The sequence below is a fragment of the Caretta caretta genome, chromosome 23 (assembly GCF_965140235.1).
Source record: "Caretta caretta isolate rCarCar2 chromosome 23, rCarCar1.hap1, whole genome shotgun sequence".
Classification (NCBI taxonomy): Eukaryota; Metazoa; Chordata; order Testudines; family Cheloniidae; genus Caretta; species Caretta caretta.
The window spans coordinates 1174821-1198755 of record NC_134228.1 but is presented as its reverse complement, the minus strand read 5'-3'; the positions used below and the strand labels follow the sequence as shown (position 1 = coordinate 1198755).

General features: G+C 60.6%; 1 protein-coding gene across 2 annotated transcripts in view; it reads left to right on the top strand.

Moving 5' to 3' along the window:
• The window catches only part of SPTBN4 (spectrin beta, non-erythrocytic 4), a 74039-nt gene continuing 50104 nt past the window's right edge, over positions 1 to 23935 (top strand). For both annotated transcript variants that reach the window (XM_048832867.2, XM_075122488.1), the window contains exons 1-11: positions 1 to 73; positions 12160 to 12323; positions 12715 to 12866; positions 13487 to 13660; positions 14182 to 14273; positions 16079 to 16159; positions 16682 to 16797; positions 17386 to 17498; positions 20752 to 20939; positions 21361 to 21478; positions 21906 to 22064. In XM_048832867.2, the coding sequence (XP_048688824.2) occupies positions 12176 to 12323; positions 12715 to 12866; positions 13487 to 13660; positions 14182 to 14273; positions 16079 to 16159; positions 16682 to 16797; positions 17386 to 17498; positions 20752 to 20939; positions 21361 to 21478; positions 21906 to 22064 (1341 nt within the window). In that variant the 5' untranslated portion in view covers positions 1 to 73; positions 12160 to 12175. The remainder of the gene's footprint in view (positions 74 to 12159; positions 12324 to 12714; positions 12867 to 13486; positions 13661 to 14181; positions 14274 to 16078; positions 16160 to 16681; positions 16798 to 17385; positions 17499 to 20751; positions 20940 to 21360; positions 21479 to 21905; positions 22065 to 23935) is intronic.

Genomic DNA, 23935 nt, shown 5'->3' with positions numbered 1-23935 from the left:
GCGGGGGGCGGCGGTGACGGCGCGCCCCGGGCCTGGATGCTGCCGCGCGGCCGGCTGCGGGAGCGGGGCCGGGGTGAGTCCGGCGCCGCGGGCATGCGGGGGGCTGGCGGGGGGCAGAGGCTGGCAGGTGGCCGGGGACGGGGGATGGGGGAAGCCCCCCCCTTGCAGTGTGGGGTGCGTGGAGTGGCTCCACCCCAGGGTGCCAGCCGGGCGCTGGCTCTGGGTGCCCACGGCCCGCCGGGGTTGCCAGCCGGAGATGGGGGGTGTGCCAAGGGGGGGCCGCTTGTCGCCAGCCCGGGGCACGGTGCCCCTTTGCCCGCAGCCAGGAGAGCCCAGAGCCGCGCGGTGCGTGTCTGTGACCCGGCGTTTCCCCTTCTCCCCGTGGAGTTGGCGGCTGGGAGGCAGGTTTGTGTTTCTGCTGGGCTGGTGTTTGCCAGGTGGCTGCCCTGGCTGGCCCCAGGTGAAGGGTGTTATTTATTTTTGCCTTGTGGCCCTGGTCGGTGCCCACGGGACAAGGAGACCCTGCGATCCCCCTGCATCCCTGCCCCAAGCAGCATCTGTCTGTGCAGCCGGCCACTCCCGCGCCATGGCTGCAGAAGGTGAAAGGCAGGGCAGAGATGCTCCTTGCCATGAGCTGAAGGTTGAAAGCCCCCCCTCCCCCCTGCAGCTGCTCTTGAACCCGGGAGGGCCTGGCCAGGAGCCAGCTGGCTAACACATCTCCGGCTGGGGGCAGACGCTGCGGCTGGGGAAGGTCCCATTCCAGGCTTTAATTTATTCCTCCAGCCCCTTTTGGGGAGGACTGGGTTCCCTATCGGGTCGGAGGTTGTGGCACAGGGAGAGCGTGGGGCCGGAGGCTGGGTCCCACCCTGTGCGTCTCTGTATCTACCCTGCTGGCAGTCTGCGTGTGCATCCCCCTCTGTCCATCCATCCCTAGCCATATCCTCTCTCTGTCCACCCCCAATGCTCGTCCATCTCTGCCTCTCTCCCCGATTGCTTCCTCCGCCATCCATCGCATTAGCCCCGTGCGCTGGTGTTTTCCAGGCCGCCAGGCAGATGAGTGCTTGGGGACTGGTCTGTGGGCGCGGGCGGGCGAGTGACAGATAAACACGGCTCCCTACCTGCCTGTGGCCTCTGACGGGTTAAGTCCACCTGAGCGCGCCGGGGGTTGGCTTGGGCTGGGGGCCTGGCCAGACGCGGTTGATTTACTCTTCCTGGCAGGATGGCAGACCCCAGCGGGCCTGGCTGGCCGTGCGTTCTGTCCAGGCATTCCCAGGCCAGAAGGGGCCAGGCTGACTCCTGCATCACTCAGCCCAGAGCGTCCGCAGCAGGCTCTGCCTGGCTGGCGTCTGTCCCTTGAAGGGAATCCTGGCGCCAGGACGACAGGGACCCGTTCAGTTCCGAAACTGTCCGAGGATCCTGCCCTGCGGGGCCGGAGCAAGGGGCGGGGGAGGATCGGCCCATCCACCCTGTTGCTCCGCTGCATCCTGACCCTTCCAAGGGAGACGGAAAGACCCATGAAGCAGCCAGCTCCTTGGGCTGCTCTCAGGCCAGCCAGGCTCCTTCCCAGCATGGGGAACTCACCAAGGGCCCTCCCCCTGCCGCAGACTCAGAGGGACTGGAGCCTGTGGCTAACGGCGTCAGCTTCTCCGGCTCTGGGTACGGGAGCACCTGAGACGGCAAGAGCCTCGCTGCCTGGGCCTGGCACTGAGCGAGCCGCTTCGGGGCAGCGCTCCCTGCGTGCGCAGTGTCGGACGTGCAGGGTGCTGGATGGCGCACGCAGTGGCCTGTGGCCCAGCCTGGGTATGAACTCCAGGCCTGGAGCTGGGCGAAGGCAGCAGCCGGTCGCTAGAGCGAGATGAGCTCAGGCTAGAAATGAAGTGCAGAGCTGTCAGTGAGGGGCTTGGCTCTTGGAAGAACCCACCGGGGAGTGTCTCCTTCCCCAGGATCTGCTCCAGCACAGCTGAAGCTCTGGGCTGCAGGCTGGGCTCTAGGGTGAGGGGCTCCGGCCAAGTTTCAGAGTAGCAGCCGTGTTAGTCTGTATCTGCAAAAAGGAAAAGGAGGACTTGTGGCACCTTAGAGACCAAGGCGATCGCAATCCGTGCCCAGCTGGGAACACAGGGATGAGCCCATTTACCCAGCTCCCTGCCAGGCGCTGGCCCAGCTGGGTCCATGCTCGAAGAGCCCCCGGCAGCAGTTCCGCCCCAGCGTTGCTCTCGCCCCGGTCTCTAACAGAGATTGCTGCGAGCCCGGCAGGTTTGACCCTGGGGTCTGTCTCGTCTCGCTGTGATGTTGCTCTCCATAATGTTTTATGGAAATATGCTAATGAGTGTAAATATGCTGTAACTGGAATATGCTTTATGCAAAAGGTCCCTAAAGGTATCAAAACAAAACTTATGATCTACTGAGTGTGATTATAAATGTATTTGTATAAATGTATCACTCTTGAATCTAAAGCTAGAAATATAAAGTTAACTCTGGTTTCAGAGTAGCAGCCGTGTTAGTCTGTTTCCGCAAAAAGAACAGGAGGAATTGTGGCATCTTAGAGACTAACAAATTTATTTGAGCATGAGCTTTCGTGGGCTACATTGGATGGAACTCTGCATCTGATGAAGGGAGCTGTAGCTCACGAAAGCTTATGCTCAAATAAATTTGTTAGTCTCTAAGGTGCCACAAGTCCTCCTGTTCTTTCTGTTAACTCTGAGGTTCTATTGTAATTATGCAAAGTGTGGGCCATTAATGGTGGCTTGGAATCTTGCCGGGTCCCATTGACCAGGACAATTAGTTTTAAATGGCTCTGTTGACTTGGAAGCCTTCATGTGAGTCAGGCCTGGAAGAATGGAGGCCGGGATTTCACAGGACATGTGACCATGTCACCTGGTACAGTGGCATCTTAAAGACTAACAGATTTATTTGGGCATAAGCTTTCGTGGGTAAAAAACCCACTTCTTTATCTGGCATATAGGAAGATATGGGTCGGTCCTGGGGCCGGTTTTGTTCAATATCTTCATAAATGATCTGGAGGATGGTGTGGATTGCACTCTCAGCAAATTTGCGGATGATACTAAACTGGGAGGAGTGGTAGATACGCTGGAGGGGAGGGATAGGATACAGAAGGACCTAGACAAATTGGAGGATTGGGCCAAAAGAAATCTGATGAGGTTCAATAAGGATAAGTGCAGGGTCCTGCACTTAGGACGGAAGAACCCAGTGCACAGCTACAGACTAGGGACCGAATGGTTAGGCAGCAGTTCTGCGGAAAAGGACCTGGGGTGACAGTGGACGAGAAGCTGGATATGAGTCAGCAGTGTGCCCTTGTTGCCAAGAAGGCCAATGGCATTTTGGGATGTATAAGTAGGGGCATAGCGAGCAGATCGAGGGACGTGATCATTCCCCTCTATTCGACATTGGTGAGGCCTCATCTGGAGTACTGTGTCCAGTTTTGGGCCCCACACTACAAGAAGGATGTGGATAAATTGGAGAGAGTCCAGCGAAGGGCAACAAAAATGATTAGGGGTCTGGAACACATGAGTTATGAGGAGAGGCTGAGGGAGCTGGGATTGTTTAGCCTGCAGAAGAGAAGAATGAGGGGGGATTTGATAGCTGCTTTCAACTACCTGAAAGGGGGTTCCAAAGAGGATGGCTCTAGACTGTTCTCAATGGTAGCAGATGACAGAACGAGGAGTAATGGTCTCAAGCTGCAGTGGGGGAGGTTTAGATTGGATATTAGGAAAAACTTTTTCACTAAGAGGGTGGTGAAACACTGGAATGCGTTACCTAGGGAGGTGGTAGAATCTCCTTCCTTAGAGGTTTTTAAGGTCAGGCTTGACAAAGCCCTGGCTGGGATGATTTAACTGGGAATTGGTCCTGCTTCGAGCAGGGGGTTGGACTAGATGACCTTCTGGGGTCCCTTCCAACCCTGATATTCTATGATTCTATGATTCTATGATTCTATATATATACATAGAGAACATGAAAAGATGGGGGTTGCCGTACCAACTCTTAATGAGACCAATCGATTAAGGTGGGCTAAAAAAAAATCTTTTGTAGTGATAATCAGGATGGCCCATTTCAAACAGTTCACAAGAAGGTGTGAGTAACAGTAGGGGGAAAAATTAACACAGGGAAATAGTTTTTAGTTTGTGTAATGACTCATCCACTCCCAGTCTTTATTCAAGCCTAATTTGATGGTGTCCAGTTTGCAAATTAATTCCAGTTCTGCAGTTTCTTGTTGGAGTCTGTTTTTGAAGTTTTTTTGTTGAAGAATTGCCACTTTTAGGTCTGTAATCGAGTGACCAGAGAGATTGAAGTGTTCTCCGACTGGTTTTTGAACGTTATAATTCCTGATTTCAGATTTGTGTCCCTTTATTCTTTTGTGTAGAGACTGTCCACTTTGGCCAGAGTACATGGCAGAGGGGCATTGCTGGCACAAGATGGCATAGATCACAGTGGTGGATGTGCAGGTGAACGAGCCTCTGATAGTGTGGCTGATGTGGTTAGGCCCTGTGATGGTGTCCCCTGAATAGATGTGTGGACAGAAAACTATTTCCCCATGCTAATTTCCCCCCCTACTGTTACTCACTTACTTCTTGTCAACTCTTTGAAATGGGCCGTCCTGATAATCACTGTGACGAAGTGGGCCTGTTCTTAATGTTTCCTCTGAATAGTGTGGGGGTGCCTCAGTTTCCCCTAGGCAGTTCTTAAGTATCTAGGGGGTGGAGTAAGGGTGTATGATCATTGCAGAGCCCTAGAGGGCAGGTGTGTGCAGGAGTCTGGACACAGAGAATGGCCGACACCCTGTTTCCTGGAAACTGATGGCCTGGGCCCTTCCCCCCCTGCAAGGTGAGAGCTGAAGGGTTGGAGAACAAAGGAATCAGGTGACCTCCTGGCCCGGGAAAGGAACAAAGCCCAGAGGAGGAGGGGCTGGAGGGGGGTTTCAGTTTGGGGCTGGCTGGCACATGGAGTGAAGGGCAGACGGGGTTGTCTGGCTCCCTGCCCCCCAAAATGGACCCAGCTGAGGGGTCCTGTTCTCTGCACCTACAAGCTCTGTGTTAGACCATGTTCCTGTCATCTAATAAACCTTCTGCTTTACTGGCTGGCTGAGAGTCACATCTGACTGCGAAGTTGGGGGGCAGGACCCTCTGGCTTCCCCAGGAGCCCCACCTGAGCGGACTCGCTGGGGGAAGCGCCCAGAGGGGCAGAGGAGGCTGAATGCTCCGAGGTCAGACCCAGGAAGGTGAAGCTGTGTGAGCTGTGTGTCCTGAAGACAGGCTGCTCAGAGAAAGGCGACTGCCCCAGAGTCCTGACTGGCTTCATGGGGAGCAGTTCCAGAGCATCGCCCAGGGACTCCGTGACAATCACTACAAAGGTTTTTTTTCTCCTGCTGATAACAGCCCCCACCTTAATTAATTAGTCTCGTTAGAGTTGGTATGGCAACTCCTGTCTTTTCATGTTCCCGGTGTGTATCTATCTTCCTACTGTATTTTCCACTCCATGCGTAAGATGAAGTGGGTTTTAGCCCACGAAAGCTTATAGTCTCTAAGGTGCCACCAGTCCTCCTGTTCTTTTTGCTACAGACTAACACGGCTGCCCCTCTGAAACTAGTCTGTGAAAGAAGCTGATTGGAACATCGCTGAGGGTGAGATTTACCTGTATTCGGTTTCTTAATGTATTAGGCTTAGACTTGCCTGTTTTGTTTTATTTTGCTTGGTGACCTACTTTGTTCTGTCTGTTATTACTTGGAACCACTTAAATCCTACTTGTTACACTTAATAAAATCACCTTGGTTTATTAATATACCCAGAATAAGTGATTAATGCCTGGGGGGGCAAACAGCTGGGCATCTCTCTCCATCAGTGTAATAGAGGGCAGACAATTTATGAGTTTACCCTGTATTAGCTTCATGCAGAGTAAAACGGATTCATTTGGGTTTGGATCCCGTTGGGAGCTGGGTGTCTGGGAGCTGGAGATAAGTAACTTGCTGATCAGTTTTCAGTTAAGTCTGCAGCTCTGGGGCGTGGACCAGACCTGGGTCTGTGTTGCAGAGCGGTAGCATATCAAGGCAGGGCTCAGAGGTAATTCCAACAGTCCCAAGGGGGTCTCTGTGACCGAACCCGTCACACTCGTCTCACCAGGGCGTGAAACACCAGGGCCATTACAGGGACCATAAGGTGGAAAAGAAACCTGCCCCCAAAGAGCTGCCAGGCTGGGGAGACTAAATAGACTGGGGAGTGGAGTACAGGCGGATGGGAAACCAGCATCTGTCCCCGGGGAGTAAAGGTGGCAGAAAGTGGCCAAAACACCGTAAGCAGCCCTGGGCGTTGCCCAGACCCCAGCCGAGATCAGGGCCCCGTCGCGCCGGGGTGAGATGAAGCACCTACCTGCAGGAGCTCCCAGTCTGTCGCTATCCCTGTATCACAGATTGGGCAGCTGAGCACCAGAGAGATGCAGGGACTTGCCCTTCGCCACCCAGCGGGGCCTGGGGCAGAGCTGGGATGGAGCCCGGGGGTCTAGACTCCCAGCCGGCGTTTTGACCCCAAGCTCCTCTCTCCCCGGCTTCGGTGACGGCGCAGGCTTCATCTCTGCATGGGGCGGGGGGCAGTTTGGGAGCGGGGGAGGGTGCTGGGGGCAGCAGTCGAGCGTGGGTTGCAGTGGCTGGGTGTCTGCCCAGGGAGCCGAGCAGCCTGGGAGTTGGCGCGATGCCCTTTGTGCCTCCCCGTGCATCTTCCCAGCTCCATCTCTGGGTTTGACACCCCCCCACGCCTGCCCCGGCCCCCTGGGCGCTTTATCCCACCACTGCCATCGTGCGCCTGTCACTGCCGATCTGTACAGCGGGTGCAGGGGGATGGATCCTGCCCTGCAGAGAGCGCCCGGGTCTGCGCGTCAGTAATGACCGCACGGGGCGGGCCCAATCCCAGCAGCGCCCGGAGGCCGGATCCAGGACCCTTCCCCCAGCCCGCTAGGGGTCTGCTGAGACCCCCTCCTCTTAACCACGCAGGGCGCTGTCAGACCCCCTCCCTTAGCCGCACTGGGATCCATCAGGCCCCTAGGGGTGGGGGACCCGGTCTGACCTCTGACCCGGCCCGGAGAGCGGGTGCCATTACCTCCCCTGAGGGTGGACACGCCGAGTGCTCCCATTCTCCTGGCTGAGGCGCTGGCGGGGGGAAACCAGGGGGGGCCAGTGCCCTGGCCCCCCTTTCACGGAGTCCCCGGGCGATGCTCTGGAACTGCTCCCCATGAGCCAGTCAGGACTCTGGGGAAGTCTCCTTTCTGTGAGCAGCCTGACTGCAGGACACACAGCTCATGCAGCTTCCACCTTCCTCGGAGCATTCAGCCTCCTCTGCCCCTCCGTGTGCTTCCCACAGCGAGTCCGCCCAGGCGGGGTCCTGGGGAAGCCAGAGGGTCCTGCCCCCCAACTCCGCAGCCAGACGGGACTCTCAGCCACCAGTAAAACAGAAGTTTTATTAGACGACAGGAACATGGTCTAACACAGAGCTTGTAGGTGCAGAGAACAGGACCCCTCAGCTGGGTGCATTTTGGGGGGCAGGGAGCCAGACAAACACGTCTGCCCTTCACTCCATGTCCCAGCCAGCCCCAAACCGAAACTCCCTCCAGTCCCTCCTCCTCTGGGCTTTGTCCCTTTCCTGGGCCAGGAGGTCACCGGATTCCTTTGTTCTCCAACCCTTTAGCTCTCACCTTGCAGGGGGGAAGGGCCCAGGCCATCAGTGGCCAGGAAACAGGGTGTCGGCCATTTATGTACCCTGGCCCTTTGCTCTGCAACAATTACACCCCTTATCCCACCACCTAGAGACTTAAGAAATGCCTAGGGGAAACTGAGGCACACTTACAGTATTCAGAGGAAACATTAAGAACAGTCCCACTTCATCACAGCCCCTTCCCCTCCAGCAGGGGCGTCACCGTGGGGAAGGAAGCCATCAGCAAGGGGAAAAGGCCCCATTGCTCCTTGAGGCTGGTCTGTTATTCGCTGGGGAGTGGGGGGACTGTATTTGTAGCTCCCGGAAGCAAAGGGGGGTGCACAGCTAGAAGCAGAAGAGAGCCCCTCACACGTCTCCCTGGCGCAGCTGTCCCCGTGCCCCTCCCTCAATGGCATGGCCAACGCTCAGTTTGCTGCTTCCCTGAACCCCATGGAGGGAGCTGGGGCATCGGGGAGGGGAGCTCTACCCCCCAGGAACGCCCAGCACGAGGCCCCAGAACAGGGGAATCTCCAGCAGGAGCAGAGAGGTGGTTTCCCCTGTGTTTGGCCCTGGTGGGATGCTGCTGGGAGCCTGGGGCCGGTTCTGGGGCCCGCTGGTCAATCGAGGGGTCAAAGAAGAGCCGGGACAACGACCGACGGGTTCAGAAGCTCCTGGGGGCGACAGACGGCAGGAGCTCCGGCTGCTTAGCTGAGCACAGAGACGGTTCGGGGGCGACTTGATCCCCGTCTGCAGCTGCCCCTGGGGAGCAAACGTTTCCTGGCTGGCTTGCCGGGGGAGGTCGAACGAGCTGCTGGCTGGACGTGAAAGCTGGACACGTCCAGGCTGGAAATGGGATGTGCGTTTTAGTGGTCAGAGTAAATAGCCAGCGGAACAATTCCCAGGGGCGGGGGGCGGATTCGCCAGCACTGGTGAAACCCCGATGGGCTGTTCTAACAGATCTGCCCCCAGCTCGGAGGGGCTTGGGATCTAGTGGTTAGAGCGGGGGGGTGGGGCTGGGAGCTAGGTAGGGTGACCAGATGTCCCGATTTTATTGGGACAGTCCCAATATTCAGGGCTTTGTCTTATATAGACACATATTACCCCCCACACTCCAGCTATCTGGTCACCCTAGAGCCAGGACTCCTGGGTTCTATTTCTGACTCAGGGAGGAGAGTAGGGCCTAGTGGGTTAGAACTGGGGTTTATGTGGCTGGGAGCCCAGGTTCATGCACATCCCATGACTGTGCCTCAGTTTCCCCTGCCTGTACAGTGGGGGTAATAATCCTGGCAGTTTGCAAAGTGCCAAGTCCCTGCAGGCCCCATGGTGGGGAAGAACTTCCTGACGCTCTGTTGATCTATCAATCCCTTCCGGCCCCACACCATCTCGGTCGGGGTCTGATAGAGAGATATGCACAGCTGTTTGCTCCTCCAGGTATTAATTACTTACTCTGGGTTTATCAATAAACAAAAGTGATTTTATTAAGTATAAAAAGTAGGAGTTAAGTGGTTCCAAGTAATAACAGACAGAACAAAGTAAGGTTTCAGAGTAGCAGCCGTGTTAGTCTGTATTCGCAAAAAGAAAAGGAGGACTTGTGGCACCTTAGAGACTAACCAATTTATTTGAGCATAAATACACTGTATTTTCCACTTTATGCATCCGATGAAGTGAGCTGTAGCTCACTAAAGCTTATCCTCAAATAAACTGGTTAGTCTCTATGGTGCCACAAGTCCTCCTTTTCTTAGAACAAAGTAAGGGACCAAGAAACATAAAACAAAACATGCAAATCTAAGCCTAATACATTTAAGAAACTGAATACAGGTAAATCTCACCCTCAGCGATGTTCCAATAAGCTTCTTTCACAGACTAGACTCCTTCCTTGTCTGGGCCCAATCCTTCCCCCCCCCCCCCCCGGTACAGTCCTTGTTCGCTCCAGCTCAGGTGGTAACTAGGGGATTTCTCATGACTGGCAGCCCCCTTTGTTCTGTTCCACCCCCTTTAATAGCTTTGGCCCAAGGCGGGAATCGTTTGTCTCTCTGGGTTCCTACCCCCTCTTCTAAATGGAAAAGCACCAGGTTTAAGATGGATTCCAGTACCAGGTGACATGGTCACATGTCCTGTGAGACCCCCCCAAGCCTTCATTCTTCCTGGCCTGACTCACAGGAAGGCTTCCAAGTCAACAGAGCCATTTACAACCAATTGTCCTGGTTGATGGGAGCCATCAAGATTCCAAGCCACCATTTGTGGCCCACACTTTGCATAATTACAATAGGCCCTCAGAGTTATATTTCATATTCCTAGTTTCAGATACAAGAGTGATACATTTATACAAATAGAATGACCACACTCAGGAGATTATAAGCTTTGTAACGATACCTTCCAAGAGACCTTTTGCATGAAGCATATTCCAGTTACATCATATTCACATTCCAAGCATATATTTATAAAGCATATGGAGTGCAACATCCCAACGGGTCCCGTCCCTCATTCTCTTCTAGCTCTGAGACAGGGGCTAGAAACCTCAGGGCCAACCGGGCAAGCGGGTAACGTAGCGCGAGACACGTCGGTGGAATCTCTTCGTTCCCGCATGCTGGGCTGGGTGCAGGATCTCCTGGTGACTCTCTGATGGCGGAGGGCAACTTAGATCATAAAGGCGTCTTCTGGGCTTAAAATCCATTAGCCTGAGCAGGCCGTCAGGGCTGTTTGCTGGGAGCTCTGTGGTGTGATGGGCGGTTGTTGCCATTGGTCACTGTCAGGCGTTTGGATCTTGCATTTATCAATTCATCGCCTGCAGCAAAGCCCTGGTGGCTGAGTCCTCGTTGCCCAGCCCCATGCGCTGCCATCGCACCAGTGCAAAGGGAGGGTGACGCTGTCAGCTCACGAGGGTGGCATTTTACACTAAGACATGGGGAAGCAGAGCCCAAAGGGAAAGGCACAGATTTTAGTAGCTCATTATTAGGTGTATTACGGTAGCATGTAGAGACTCGAGCTCAGATCAGGGCCCCCTTGTGCCAGGCGCTGCACAGACCCTGCGCCGGAGAGTTTACAGTGTAAATTGATGGAGGGTGGGAGGAGAAGTGACTTGCCCCACATCATCCAGCGGGCCAAGGGGCAGAACTGGGGTAGAACCCGGGAGTCCTGGCTCCCAGCCCCCCCTGCTCTAGCCACTAGACCCCACTCCCCTCCCAGAGCCAGGAGAGAACCCAGGAGTCCCAGCTCCCAGTGGCCACACCACCCCCTGCAGCCCTGCTGTGCACCCCGCAGGATAATCTCTCTTGATCAGAAAACTCCACCTTCTTGGCAAGTCGGCATCTGCTGGGCAAATCCCCCCTTCCTTGGCTGCTGCTTAATGCCAGCGAAGTAACTAAGGAGTCAGGAGTGCATGTCCCGCACCAGACCCTGGCCGGTCCCCGCTCGGGCCCAGATCTGCACACAGATTGGCGCACCCCAGGCTCGGAGGATGGGGCTGTGAGGAGGGACGAGCTGGTGGTCCCGGCTGGACGGGGCCGTGCACAGCTCTGAGCCAGCTGGTAATCAGCTCTGTACAGATTACTCGTGCGTCGGGCCCAGCTACTCTGCAGCGGCCCGTGAAGTCTCCTCTGGGTTTTGGCCTCTGCGTGCGGCGTTTTGGCTCCGTGCCGGGAGAGTGTCGGCTCCTTGGGGTTATGCTGAACCGTTAGGGTCTTGGCAGGCCCCAAAGCCCCGGCTGGGCTCAGGAATCCCTTGTGCCGGGGGCTGGCCAGGCCCAGAGGACAGACAGTCCCTGCCCCAGGGAATTCACCTCTGAGCGTGGGCAGCGTCGTCTGGGTGACTCGCACGTGTGCAAAGCCTTGGCAGGCGAGCAGGGGGCCTGTGCATGGTGGGCCATGCGTGTGCAGCACAGAGCCCCCCCCCCCCCCCCCCCCGCGGCTCCGTGCGTGTGAACGCACACACCTGAGCAGCAGCGCTGTCCAACGGGCGATTGTGGGCGCAGCTTGACCTGCTGCGGTCGCCTGTGTGCGATGTTTAGACACGCGGGACGGCAGGTACGTGGGCAGAAGCCAGGTGCGTGGAGCTGGGGTGCAGCAGATGCCGGTTCTGTCACTGGTGTGCCCAGGGGACGGCCTCCCCGCACGCACGTGGGCAGTGAATCGTGCGTGCAGCTTTCCCCGGTGCCGATCCCTCGTGCACACACTTGGTGCGTTGTCAGTTGCACGAAGAGCGATCGGGTGACTGTGGGAGACCCGTTCCTGGGCAGGCGGGGGAAGGGTTTTGTGCAAAGGGGGCGCCGTGCAGGAACACTGAACGTGCATCAGTAACTATCATGCTCCGATTGCTGGAAGGTGCTTGACACTGTTCACGCTGCTTAGAAAACAGCAGCCAGGCCGGCTGCCAGGCCCTGATCCAGCTCGCGGTTCCTGGGGCTGCCGGCTGGAGCAGGGTCTCCGCAAACCCCGGCCCAGAGCCTGACACTTGCTGTCGTTTCTGGTAGACGTTAACGCTCCCCGATGGCCAGCGGAGCAGCTGAGCTGGATAACATGGAGATCCAGTCGCAGAACAGCAACACCCGCTGGGAGAACACGGACAACCAGGTCTGGGATGACACCACGGTCACCGCCAAGCTGTTTGAGTGTTCCCGCATCAAAGCACTCGCCGGTATGTCCGCAGGGGGCTGGGAGCCAGGACTCGGGTTCTCTCCCTGGCTCTGGGAGGGGAGTGGGGTCTAGTGGTTAGAGCGGGGGGCTGGGAGCCAGGACTCCTGGGTTCTGTCCCCGGCTCTGGGAAGGGAGTGGGGTCTAGTGGTTAGAGCGGGGGTGTGGTGCCAGGACTCCTGGGTTTTGTTCCCGGCTCTGGGAAGGGAGTGGGGTCTAGTGGTTAGAGCGGGGGGCTGGGAGCCAGGACTCCTGGGTTCTGTCCCCGGCTCTGGCAGGGCAGTGGACTGTTGATTAGAGCGGGGGTGCAGTGGGGGGCCCTGCACATGTGGTTAGCCATCTCCACAGGCTGGGTGTGGGCAGGGCAGTGACCGTGCTGCGTTTGCCCCTGGCAGATGAGCGCGAGGCCGTGCAGAAGAAAACCTTCACCAAGTGGGTGAACTCGCACCTGGCCCACGTGTCCTGCCGCATCAGCGACCTCTACGCCGACCTCCGCGACGGCTACATGCTGACCAAGCTGCTGGAGGTGCTGTCCGGGGAGCAGCTGGTGAGAACGCCGCGGCCGGCCCGGCGCTGCAGGGGCTGGGGACTGGCTCTGCCCCGGGCAAAGGCCCCCAGCAGCAAAGAGCAGCGAGGCAGGGGACCCCGGGGGCTGCCCTGCCAGAGTCTGCCCTCGGGTGCCCGCTGCAGCCGGTGCAGGGCAGAGCCGGGGCTGGCAGGACCCTGGCGCGGTGTCCCTAGCTGGCACGGACAGAGAAATCGCCCCCGGGAGTCAGCCGCAGATGGTGGGGTTGGGGGGTGCTTCTGTAAAGGGGATCTGGGATGGACATGGCTGTGTACCCAGTACTCCTGTCTGTCCGTCCGTCCGTCCCCATATGTAGCCCCTTGTCTGTCAGGGCTCCTCCCTGTCCCTCCCTTCTGCCTGGGGCGGTCCTGCACCCTCACCGTGCTATCCCAGTGCCCAGCTCCGGCTGTGCCCAGCACGGGTGGCTCCCCGGGTGGGGCCAGGGCCTGGCTGGGGCGGGGCCCCTCCTGGTGTCTCAGGGCGGTTTGCCTGGCCCAGGGCGAGGACGGGGCGTTAGCCGAGAGCTCTCCCTGGCCGGGGGAGCCTGCGTGGCACGGGGAGCCAGAGGCGCGGTGCTCAGGCCCCTCCCTGTGGCCCCCCAGCCCAAGCCGACACGCGGGCGCATGCGGATCCACTCGCTGGAGAACGTGGACAAGGCCCTGCAGTTCCTGAAGGAGCAGCGCGTGCACCTGGAGAACGTCGGCTCGCACGACATCGTGGACGGGAACCACCGCCTGACGCTGGGGCTCGTCTGGACCATCATCCTGCGGTTCCAGGTGGGATGGGTGGCTCCCGGGGGTGGCTCCCGGGGGCGCTGTGCCACAGGGAGCGAGATGTGGGGCGCTCTGCCCTGCTGGCGGGGCTGTCGCCTGGTGCCATGGGGCAGTGACAGATCCCTGGGGACAGACCAGCCCCAGGGCAGGCCACTGCGCTCTGCCTCTCCCTGCCTCCCCTGCATGCCCCGCTCCGCTGTGCACTGTTACTCAGCCCCTGCTGTCCACCCCAGAGGTGGCTGCATCCCAACGGCGAAGTGATCCCCCTATAGATCGCAGGGCACTGCCCCCGCCCAGCCAGCCAGGTGGGTGGCAAAGGGCCAGACACACCTGCTGACCCCACACAGGGGTCCCCCCCGGGCCGGGCATGGGGGCAGAGGTGGTACAGCTGTGTCTTAAGGGGATTCCGGAGCAGGACTTGTGGAGCAGGGGGAGGGGAGTGGCCAGTGGAACCCAGGTGTCCGGCGGGGGAGGGCTGAGTATTTCCATGGCGCGTGTGTCAATCATCCTCCCCCTTCGCCCAGATCCAGGTGATTAAAATCGAGACGGAAGACAACAGGGAGACCCGCTCGGCCAAGGACGCGCTGCTGCTCTGGTGCCAGATGAAGACGTCAGGGTGAGGGGCCCTGGAGCTGCCCGGGTGCCCCCATAGCTCCCAGCTGGCCTTTGCACGGGGTGTCCCTCCTGGGGCACGGGACACGCCCAGGGCCGTGACTCCTCACTTCCCTCCTGGCGTGGCCCAGGGAGCCGGGCCTGAGCCGGGCCTTGCTGTGCTCTCTGGCAGGGCGGGCTCTGCCTGGTGGTCCCTAGATCAGTGGGCATAGGGACCAGGCGTTCTCCGGGCGGGTGTAGGGACTGGGCGGGCTCAGGAACCGGGCATTTGTCATGGGGTCCCCGGGCGATGCTCTGGAACTGCTCCCTACGAAGCCAGGCAGGGCTCTGGGAGAGTCTCCTCTCTGGGAGCAGCCTGTCTGCAGGACACACAGCTCACCCGGCTTCCCCCTTCCTGGGTCTGACCCCGGAGCATTCAGCCTCTCTGCCCCTCCGTGCGCTTCCCACAGCGAGTCTGCCCAGGCGGGGCTCCTGGGGAAGCCAGAGGGTCCTGCCCCCCAACTCCGCAGTCAGACGGGACTCTCAGCCAGCCAGTAAAACAGAAGGTTTATTAGACGACAGGAACATGGTCTAACACAGAGCTTGTAGGTGCAGAGAACAGGACCCCTCAGCTGGGTCCATTTTGGGGGGCAGGGAGCCAGACAGCCACGTCTGCACTTCACTCCTCGTCCCCAGCCAGCCCCAAACTGACTCTCTCCAGCCCCTCCTCCTCTGGGCTTTGTCCCTTTCCCGGGCCAGGAGGTCACCGGATTCCTTTGTTCTCCAACCCTTTAGCTCTCACCTTGCGGGGGGAAGGGCCCAGGCCATCCGTTGCCAGGAAACAGGGTGTCGGCCATTCTCTGTGTCCAGACCCCTGCCCACACCTGCCCTCTAGGGCTCTGCAAGGATCATACACCCTTATCCCACCCCCTAGAGACTTAAGAACTGCCTAGGGGAAACCGAGGCACCCCCACACTATTCAGAGGAAACATTAAGAACAGTCCTGCTTCATCACAGCATTCTCCGGGCAGGTGTAGGGACTGGGCGTGCGTAGGGACTGGGCATTCTCCGAGCAGGCATAGGGACTGACTGTGTGTAGGGACTGGACGTTCTCTGGGCAGGCATAGGGACCGGGCAGGCTCAGGAACTGGGCATTCTCCGGGCAGGCGTAGGGACCGGGCATTCTCCGGGCAGGCGTAGGAACCAGGCGTGCATAGGGACTGAGCGTTCTCCAGGCAGGCGTAGGGACCAGGCGGGCGAAGGGACTGGGTGTTCTCTGGGCGCACAGCTGGGTCGCTTGGACCAAGGTGCGAGTTGGGCGGATGGTCAGTTTTTGGGTTTGGCGGCTGGTTCTGGGTCTGGAACAGCTGGTGCCGGGAATCCCAGGCCATATCCCCCCAGTGCAGCGGGTGCTGGGATCCCGGGCCGTATCCCCCCGATGCAGCGGGTGCTGGGATCCCGGGCCGTATCCCCCCGATGCAGTGGGTGCTGGGATCCCGGGCCGTATCCCCCAGTGCAGCGGGTGCTGGGATCCCGGGCCGTATCCCCCCGATGCAGCGGGTGCTGGGATCCCGGGCCGTATCCCCCGGTGCAGCTGGTGCTGGGATCCCGGGCCGTATCCCCCAGTGCAGTGGGTGCTGGGATCCCGGGCTGTATCCTCCCTGGCATCTGGGCTAGATGGAGGGTGGCTCTGATCGGCCCAGGCTGTCCCGAGGTTGCTGCGAGTCTGATGCCCCGAGCAGAGCCGTGGTGGGCCGGGCGGGCGGGTGGTCATTCTGCGCACGGTTGTACTGACTCTTTCCCTACCCCTCCTTTCGGACTCTCCTCCAGGTACCCGGAAGTGAATATCCAGAACTTCACCACCAGCTGGAGGGACGGGCTGGCCTTCAACGCCCTGATCCACCGGCACAGGTGTGCGGGCGGCTGCCTCCTGGCAGGCGGTGGGGGGCTGGGTGCTCCCCCCCTCCCTGGGGTCCGGATTCCAAAGTCTTTTGGGTTGTTTCTGATTCCCTGGCAGCTTCCCAGCTGGGGTCTGATTTTCTGGAATACATCAGGGCAACAGAATGGAGAGTTCCCGGCTCGGGGAGGGGAGTGGGGTCTAGTGGTTAGAACAGAGGGGCTGGGAGCCAGGACTCCTGGGTTCTATCCCCAACTCTGGGAGGGGAGTGGGGGCGGGTGGTTAGAGCAGGGGGGCTGGGAGCCAGGACTCCTGGGTTCTATCGCCAGCTATGGGAGGGGAGTGGGGTCGGGTGGTTAGAGCAGGGGGGCTGGGAGCCTGGACTCCTGGGTTCTCTCCCTGGCTCTGAGAGGGGAGTGGGGTCTGGTGGTTAGAGGGGGGGTGGGAGTCAGGATAAATGGCTCTACGCCAGGGGCCCATCCCGTTGCCCCACACGTCCCACCGAAGGTCCATCAGGTGTTGTGTTGAATTCCCAGGCCGGAGATCGTCGACTTCAGCAAACTCACCAAATCCAACGCTACTTACAACCTGCAGCAGGCCTTCAACGTGGCCGAGCAGCAGCTGGGCCTGACCAAGCTGCTGGACCCGGAAGGTAACTCCCTGTCTCGGACGGAGCAGGGTCACACCACGCGGTGCAGCCACCTCTGGGGTGGAACAGCAGCTGGGGGTCGGAGACCCCTGACCGGCTGAGTGACCGTGGCCAAGCCCCTTCCCCTCCGCCCTGGGTCTGGTCACCCGGTGAGCCCCACAGCAGCCGGTGCTGGTTGGCTGAGAGCCCCGCTCACCACGCTCGCTGGTATCGCTGTGTCGTGCCCTGTGCTCCCCCGTCGGCCTGTTGTCACTTGTCTTACACCCGGACTGGGGGCTCTCTGGGGAAGGGGCTGTGTTTGTACAGCGCCTAGCGCGGTGGGGGCTGGCTGCATGGCTGGGGCATCTGGGCACGCCCGTAGTACACCTAATAATAACAACGTGGCCTCCGGGAGCCTCGGTTCCCCGCCTATGACCCAGGGAGACTAGCCTGGCCTGGCCGCCCCGGGGGCTGGGGGGTAAAATCAGTCCAGGTGGCGAGGTGCTCAGAGCTGCAGGAACAGGCACCAGCTAAGTCACTTGCGCTGATCTCGGGCGCTCGGCCGGCAGATCTGACGTCTCTGCTGAGCGGTTCGGTTCTCCCCCCCGGCAGATGTGAACATGGAGAACCCGGACGAGAAGTCCATCATCACCTACGTGGTCTCTTTCTACCACTACTTCTCCAAAATGAAGGCCCTCGCAGTGGAGGGGAAGAGGATTGGGAAGGTGGGTGCCTGGGGGACGCTGCCGGTGGGCTCTGGTCTCGACGGTTACCTCTGGGTCCTGCTGGGGGACCGCAGAGGGCGCTGACCTGTTTGCAGGGCGACCGCGATTCCTCATGGGATGTTAAACAAGGGCCAGTCCCTAATCTGCAATAACGCCCTCGGTTTGGAACGGGGGTATGGCTGTGTGCGGCTCCTGGCGCACTGCAGCGTCGTATCATGGCGGACTGTAAAGAGCCCAGCTGAGAATGGGACCCGCTCTTGTGCCGGGTGCTGCGCAGACCCAAGATCGGGGCCCCACTGTGTCCCGGAGCAGTGGGGCTGAGATGTAGGGGGCAGTTTGCAGTCCTCAGAGCGATGGGCTCAGGCTCTCAGCAGACTCTGGCAGCGTCGCTGCGTTGCTCACACTCGGGTCACGTTTTGAGCTTTTCTTCCTGAGTGTGAGCTGGAAACCTGCTGGTTCTTTAGACACAAGGTGGGTGAGGTTGTATTTTTTTATTGGACCGACTTCTGGCAGCTGAGCTCTGATGCAGTCCGTGACCCCTGGAGCCTGTAGACGTGGGGTTTACATTTCCTGTTCCTCCATCTGCCCCCGCGCTCCCTTTCGCTGAGTTACTTGGGCTTGACCCTGAGCCTACCTGGGAGCTGCCAGTGCCCGTAATGGGCCCAGCTCCCCTCGTGCGGCCAATCACACTAGTGCAAGGCGAGTGTGAAGTGCTGCCGAGTCAGAGAGCCCCCTCCCCCGCACGTGGCATGGTGGGGCTGGGTTGAATTGTGTCTGGAGCCCCCTGCTGGTGGTTTAATTTATGACCTGGCGAGGGTATTCCGGGGGGTCCGAGCTGACCCCGGAAGGGGCTGGCAGGCAGGGTGTTGTCTGGCCCAGCGAGGCCGGGGTGGAGCCAGGCGGGCACAGCTCCTGAGGCAGCAGCCTTTGCCGTTGGTTCTTGGTGGGCAGCAGGGGGCGCTCTCGGGGCGGCACCCAGGGAAGGCGCCAGCTGCTTCCCCCCCCGGCCCCCGCCGCCTTGCTGACGAGATCACTGCTGCCAGCTGGGCCCTGCCAGCTGCTCTTTTACGCCCATCTGAGCCGTTCCTTGGCAGCATCTTCATCAGCCCCGGGGCGGAGCTGCCCCTGCACAGGGCTGCCACGGCGAAGGACCGCCAGGCTACGGAGAGAAGCTGGGGGGGAGGGCACCACACCGCACCCGGGCTGTCTGAACTGCCAGGGGAGCAGTGTGGGGCTAGGGGAAGCCAGCGGGGTACCCCTAGTCTCGGACGGCCAGCAGATACCTCCGCACAGCGGGCCACTCCCAGAGCGGCAGCATGGCCAACAGGCTGTGCCCCGGAGGACTGGGTCTGTTCAGGGCAGCCCCCCCCAGCGACGGGTGCAGGCTCTCGGCAGACTCAGGCAGCGTCGCTGCGTCACTCACGCTCGGGGCAGACTGGGGGGATCAGATCGGAGAGGGGACTCCCAGCAACAGGCTCTCGGCAGACCCAGGCAGCGTCGCTGTGTCACTCACGCTCGGGGCAGACGGGGGATCAGATCCGAGAGGGGACTCCCAGCAACAGGCTCTCGGCAGACCCAGGCAGCGTCGCTGCGTCGCTCGGGGCAGACGGGGGGGATCAGATCCGAGAGGGGACTCCCAGCAACAGGCTCTCGGCAGACCCAGGCAGCGTCGCTGCGTCACTCACGCTCGGGGCAGACGGGGGGGATCAGATCCGAGAGGGGACTCCCAGCAACAGGCTCTCGGCAGACTCAGGCAGCGTCGCTGCGTCACTCACGCTCGGGGCAGACTGGGGGGATCAGATCCGAGAGGGGACTCCCAGCAACAGGCTCTCGGCAGACTCAGGCAGCGTCGCTGCGTCACTCACGCTCGGGGCAGACGGGGGGATCAGATCCGAGAGGGGACTCCCAGCAACAGGCTCTCGGCAGACCCAGGCAGCGTCGCTGCGTCACTCACGCTCGGGGCAGACTGGGGGGATCAGATCGGAGAGGGGACTCCCAGCAACAGGCTCTCGGCAGACCCAGGCAGCGTCGCTGCGTCACTCACGCTCGTGGCAGACTTTGGGGATCAGATCCGAGAGGGGACTCCCAGCAACAGGCTCTCGGCAGACCCAGGCAGCGTCGCTGCGTCACTCACGCTCGGGGCAGACTGGGGGGATCAGATCCGAGAGGGGACTCCCAGCAACAGGCTCTCGGCAGACTCAGGCAGCGTCGCTGCGTCACTCACGCTCGGGGCAGACGGGGGGGATCAGATCCGAGAGGGGACTCCCAGCAACAGGCTCTCGGCAGACCCAGGCAGCGTCGCTGCGTCGCTCGGGGCAGACGGGGGGGATCAGATCCGAGAGGGGACTCCCAGCAACAGGCTCTCGGCAGACCCAGGCAGCGTCGCTGCGTCACTCACGCTCGGGGCAGACGGGGGGGATCAGATCCGAGAGGGGACTCCCAGCAACAGGCTCTCGGCAGACCCAGGCAGCGTCGCTGTGTTGCACATCGGCCAAGTCACTGTCCCCTCTCTGGGCCCGCGTCGTCCTGTTTCATAGGCACCGCAGCAGGGGGGCGAAGGACGGAGAGATTCCAGGGAGGGTGGAGGGGCCTGGTGGGTTTTCACAGGGAGCTTCGGCCAAGCACGTGGGAAGCAGGGGGACGGAAACGGCACTGTCCGCACTGGGAAATACCTCGCCCTTGCCTGTCTAGTCCGTGAACTTGTTGGGGTAGTCTCTCTCTGTGCAGCGCCTGGCACGACGGGGCCCTGATCGCGGCCAGGGTCTCTGCCGTGAAATGCATTTGCTTTGTTATAATTCGTGTTGCCGTTGGACCCCCGCCATAGCCCAGGGCCCCCCGTGCCAGGCGCTGCACACACCCAGAACCCCCCGGGGTTACCACCCGCATGCAGAGGGGGTGCCAGGGCCGGGCTGCTCCGGCGATGGGAGAACCCATCTAGACTGGACTAGATCAGCCCTTGGGCTCTGCGGGTGCGATTGAAGCGGTGCCGCGGGATGCGGTTGGACCAGTATAAACGTGGCTAGTCCTTTCCATGTGCTGGTCTAAAGCCCCGTTAGGCCGGGAGAGCCGCCTCCGCGCTGGGATTGCTGCAGGGTGACAGACCCGCCCTGCCTGGCCTGGCTGCACCAGGGCGCATCCTGAAGGGTTGGGAGCCGACGGCGTCTCCAGCAGACGGGGAGCAGCGGGCAGGAGCCGGGGCGCCCCGGTGCCTGGCGCAGGGCCCGTTTACTCCTGCGATGACCTCGCCCCACAGGTGCTGGACCAGGCGGTGGAGCTCGAGGCGCTCATGGAGCGGTACGAGCGGCTGGCGGCCGAGCTGCTGGCATGGATCGAGCGCACCGTCGCCATCATCAGCAACCAGAAGTTCGCCAACTCCCTGGCCGGGGTGCAGCACCAGCTCCAGACCTTCACCACCTTCTGCACCCTGGAGAAGCCGGTCAAGTGAGCGGCTGCCCGCGACGCACGGGGCAATGGGGTGGGGGCCGGGCGGGGGGCACCACGCAGGCGGGGGCAGAATGCCGGGTGGTTCCTCCCCCAGATTCTAACCGGTGCAGCTAGCCTGGCTGGAGCCGCAGTGTAGACGCAGGTTTGGAAGTGGGGTCTCTATACCCAGCCGGCTGCAGGCGTCCTTGGGCTGAGAGTTTCCCGGGGCGTCCAGGCACGAGGTGCCCCTGACCCCCCCCAGGAATCCCCCAGGGCAGATCGGGCCCCGGGAAGAGCCCGAACCACTCGGGAGTTGTTTGATCCATGGGAGAAGCCCTGGGCGGGGGGGCTCTGAGACTGGGGTGAGACGGGGGGAGGCAATGGCTGGAGGGGGGCAGCCGAGGGGGGGGCATAATGCTTGGCCTGGCTCCCTCGGCAGGTTCCAGGAGAAGGGGAACCTGGAGGTCCTGCTCTTCAGCATCCAGAGCAAACTGCGTGGCCTCAGCCGCAAACTCTACGTGCCCGGCGAGGGCCGCGGCATCTCGGACATCAACAAGGTGCAGCCGCGGGGGGGGAGGGGAAGCTGGGGGGGCCACGGGGGACGGAGCTGGTGGGGTTGGAGCCGTGCGGGGGAGCTGAGGGAGTGTGGGGGCGCTGTGGGGATCTATGGGGGAATGGGGCCATTCAGAGGGGTCAGGGGGTTCACACAGACCCATCCCCCTGTGGTCTCTCCCGCACTGGTGCCCTGCACCAGGCCCTGTCTGCATCCACTGGGACTCGGGGCCTGTCCCGTGGGATCGGGGCCCCTCACAAGCTCTGGGCAGGATGGTACCCATAAGCCGCCCCTGGGCCAGTCCAGGCCCCCAGAGCGCTGAGAACCTGGGCTGGGGGCCGAGGGCTTCCTGGGCTCCAGAGACAGCCCGGGCCCCCCGAGGGAGCGCTGGCCCCCGGCCCTGACCCCTCTGCGCCCCGCGCTGCCCCCAGGCCTGGGCCCAGCTGGAGAAGGTGGAGCACGAGCGGGAGGTGTCGCTGCACAAAGAGCTCATCCGGCAGGAGAAGCTGGAGCTGCTGGCCCAGCGCTTCGACCACAAGGCCGGCATGCGGGAGGCCTGGCTCAGCGAGAACCAGCGGCTGGTGGCGCAGGTGAGGTCCCACGCGGCTCCTCCCCAGCGTCCCGCGCAGTCCCCGCCCCGGGTTCCCGTAGCCCCGCCAGGGCCCACCCAGCCCCCCGGGGCCCACAGGCGAACCCAATGGCACCGGAGACAAACAGGACGCAAAGCAGCCCTGACCTTACTGCCCCACGGGCAGTGCCGCACCTGTGTGGGGCCTAGTGATTAGAGCAGGGGTCTAGGAGCCAGGACTCCTGGGTTCTCTCCCTGGCTCTGGGAAAGGAGTGGGGGCTAGTGGTTAGTCCCGCTCTCACCGGCCCGGTCCCTCCCTCGTGCCCCGGCTGGCCCCTCACGGGAGAAGCGGGAAGGTCCTCTCCTGGATCGGTGACTGGTTGAAAGACAGGAAACAAAGGGTAGGAATAAATGGTCGGTTTTCAGCATGGAGAGAGGTAAATAGCAGGGTCCCCCAGGGGTCCGCACTAGGACCAGTCCTTTCAACATGTTCATAAACGATCTGGAAAAAGGGGTAAACCGTGAGGTGCCAAATTTGCAGATGATACAAAACTACTCAAGATAGTGAAGTCCCAGGCAGGCTGTGAAGAGCTACAAAGGGACTCTCAAAACTGGGGGCCTGGGCCACAAAAGGGCCGATGAAACGCGGCGTTGACAAATGCAAAGTGGTGCACAAGGGGAAACATGATCCCAGCTACACTTGGGCAATGATGGGGTCCGAATTAGCTGTTACCACTCCAGAGAGATCTTGGAGTCACTGCGGACGGTTCTCTGGAAACATCCACTCCACGGGCAGCGGCAGCCAAAGAAGCGAACAGACCGCTGGGAACCATTAAGAGAGGGGCAGATAATAAGGCAGAAAATATCACGTTGCCTCTACATCAGGGGTCTCAAACACGCGGCCCCTCGGGCCTCTGGATCCGGCCCGCAGATTTGCCAACCCCTTGGTGCTGAGGGCTCCGCGCTGCCCCTGCAGCCCCGGGGGAGGGGGAGCTGAGCACTCCGGGAGCTGCTCTTGCCTGTGGGTACCTGTGGGGCCGGGGCTGGGGCAGGGAGCCTACCCTGGCCCCGGCACGTGCCCCTGCCTTCCCCGAGCCGCTCAAGGTAAGCGGTGCCAGGCCGGAACCCGAACCCCTCCTGCACCCCACACCCCAACTCCCTGCCCTGAGACCCCTGCTGCACCCCGCAGGCAGGGGCGGCGGTGGAGTGGGGGGCGGGGGCCCTCGGACCAGCGTACGAGTCCTCATGTGGCCCTCCTGGTGATTCAAGTTTGAGACCCCCTGCTCTATATCCATCCATGGGACGCCCACAGCTGGAATCCTGCCTGCAGGTGTGGTCGCCCCATCTCAGAAAAGGTAGATTGGAATTGGAAAAGGTTCAGAAAAGGGCAACAACAATGATCGGGGGCTGGAACAGCTGCCACATGAGGAGAGATGAATAAGACGGGGACTTTTCAGCTTAAAAAAGAGACGACTTGGGGGGATACGACAGAGGTCTGTAAAATCATGACCGGTGTGGGGAAAGTAGATAAGGGCGTGTTATTTACTTCTCGTAACACAAGAGCTAGGGGTCACCCAATGCAATGAACAGGCAGGAGGTTTAAAACAAACCAAAGGAAGTATTTCTTCCCGCAACGCACAGTCAACCTGGGGAACTCCTCGCCAGGGGATGTTGTGAAGGCCAAGACCGTAACAGGGTTCAAAAAAGAACTAGATGAGTTCATGGAGGACAGGTCCGTCAGTGGCTATTAGCCAGGATTGGCGGGATGGTGTCCCTGGGCTCTGTTTGCCAGGAGCTGGGAATGGGCGACGGGATGGATCACTCGGTGATTCCCTGCCCTGTTCTGTTCGTTCCCTCGGGGGCCCCTGGCACTGGCCACTGCCGGAGGACAGG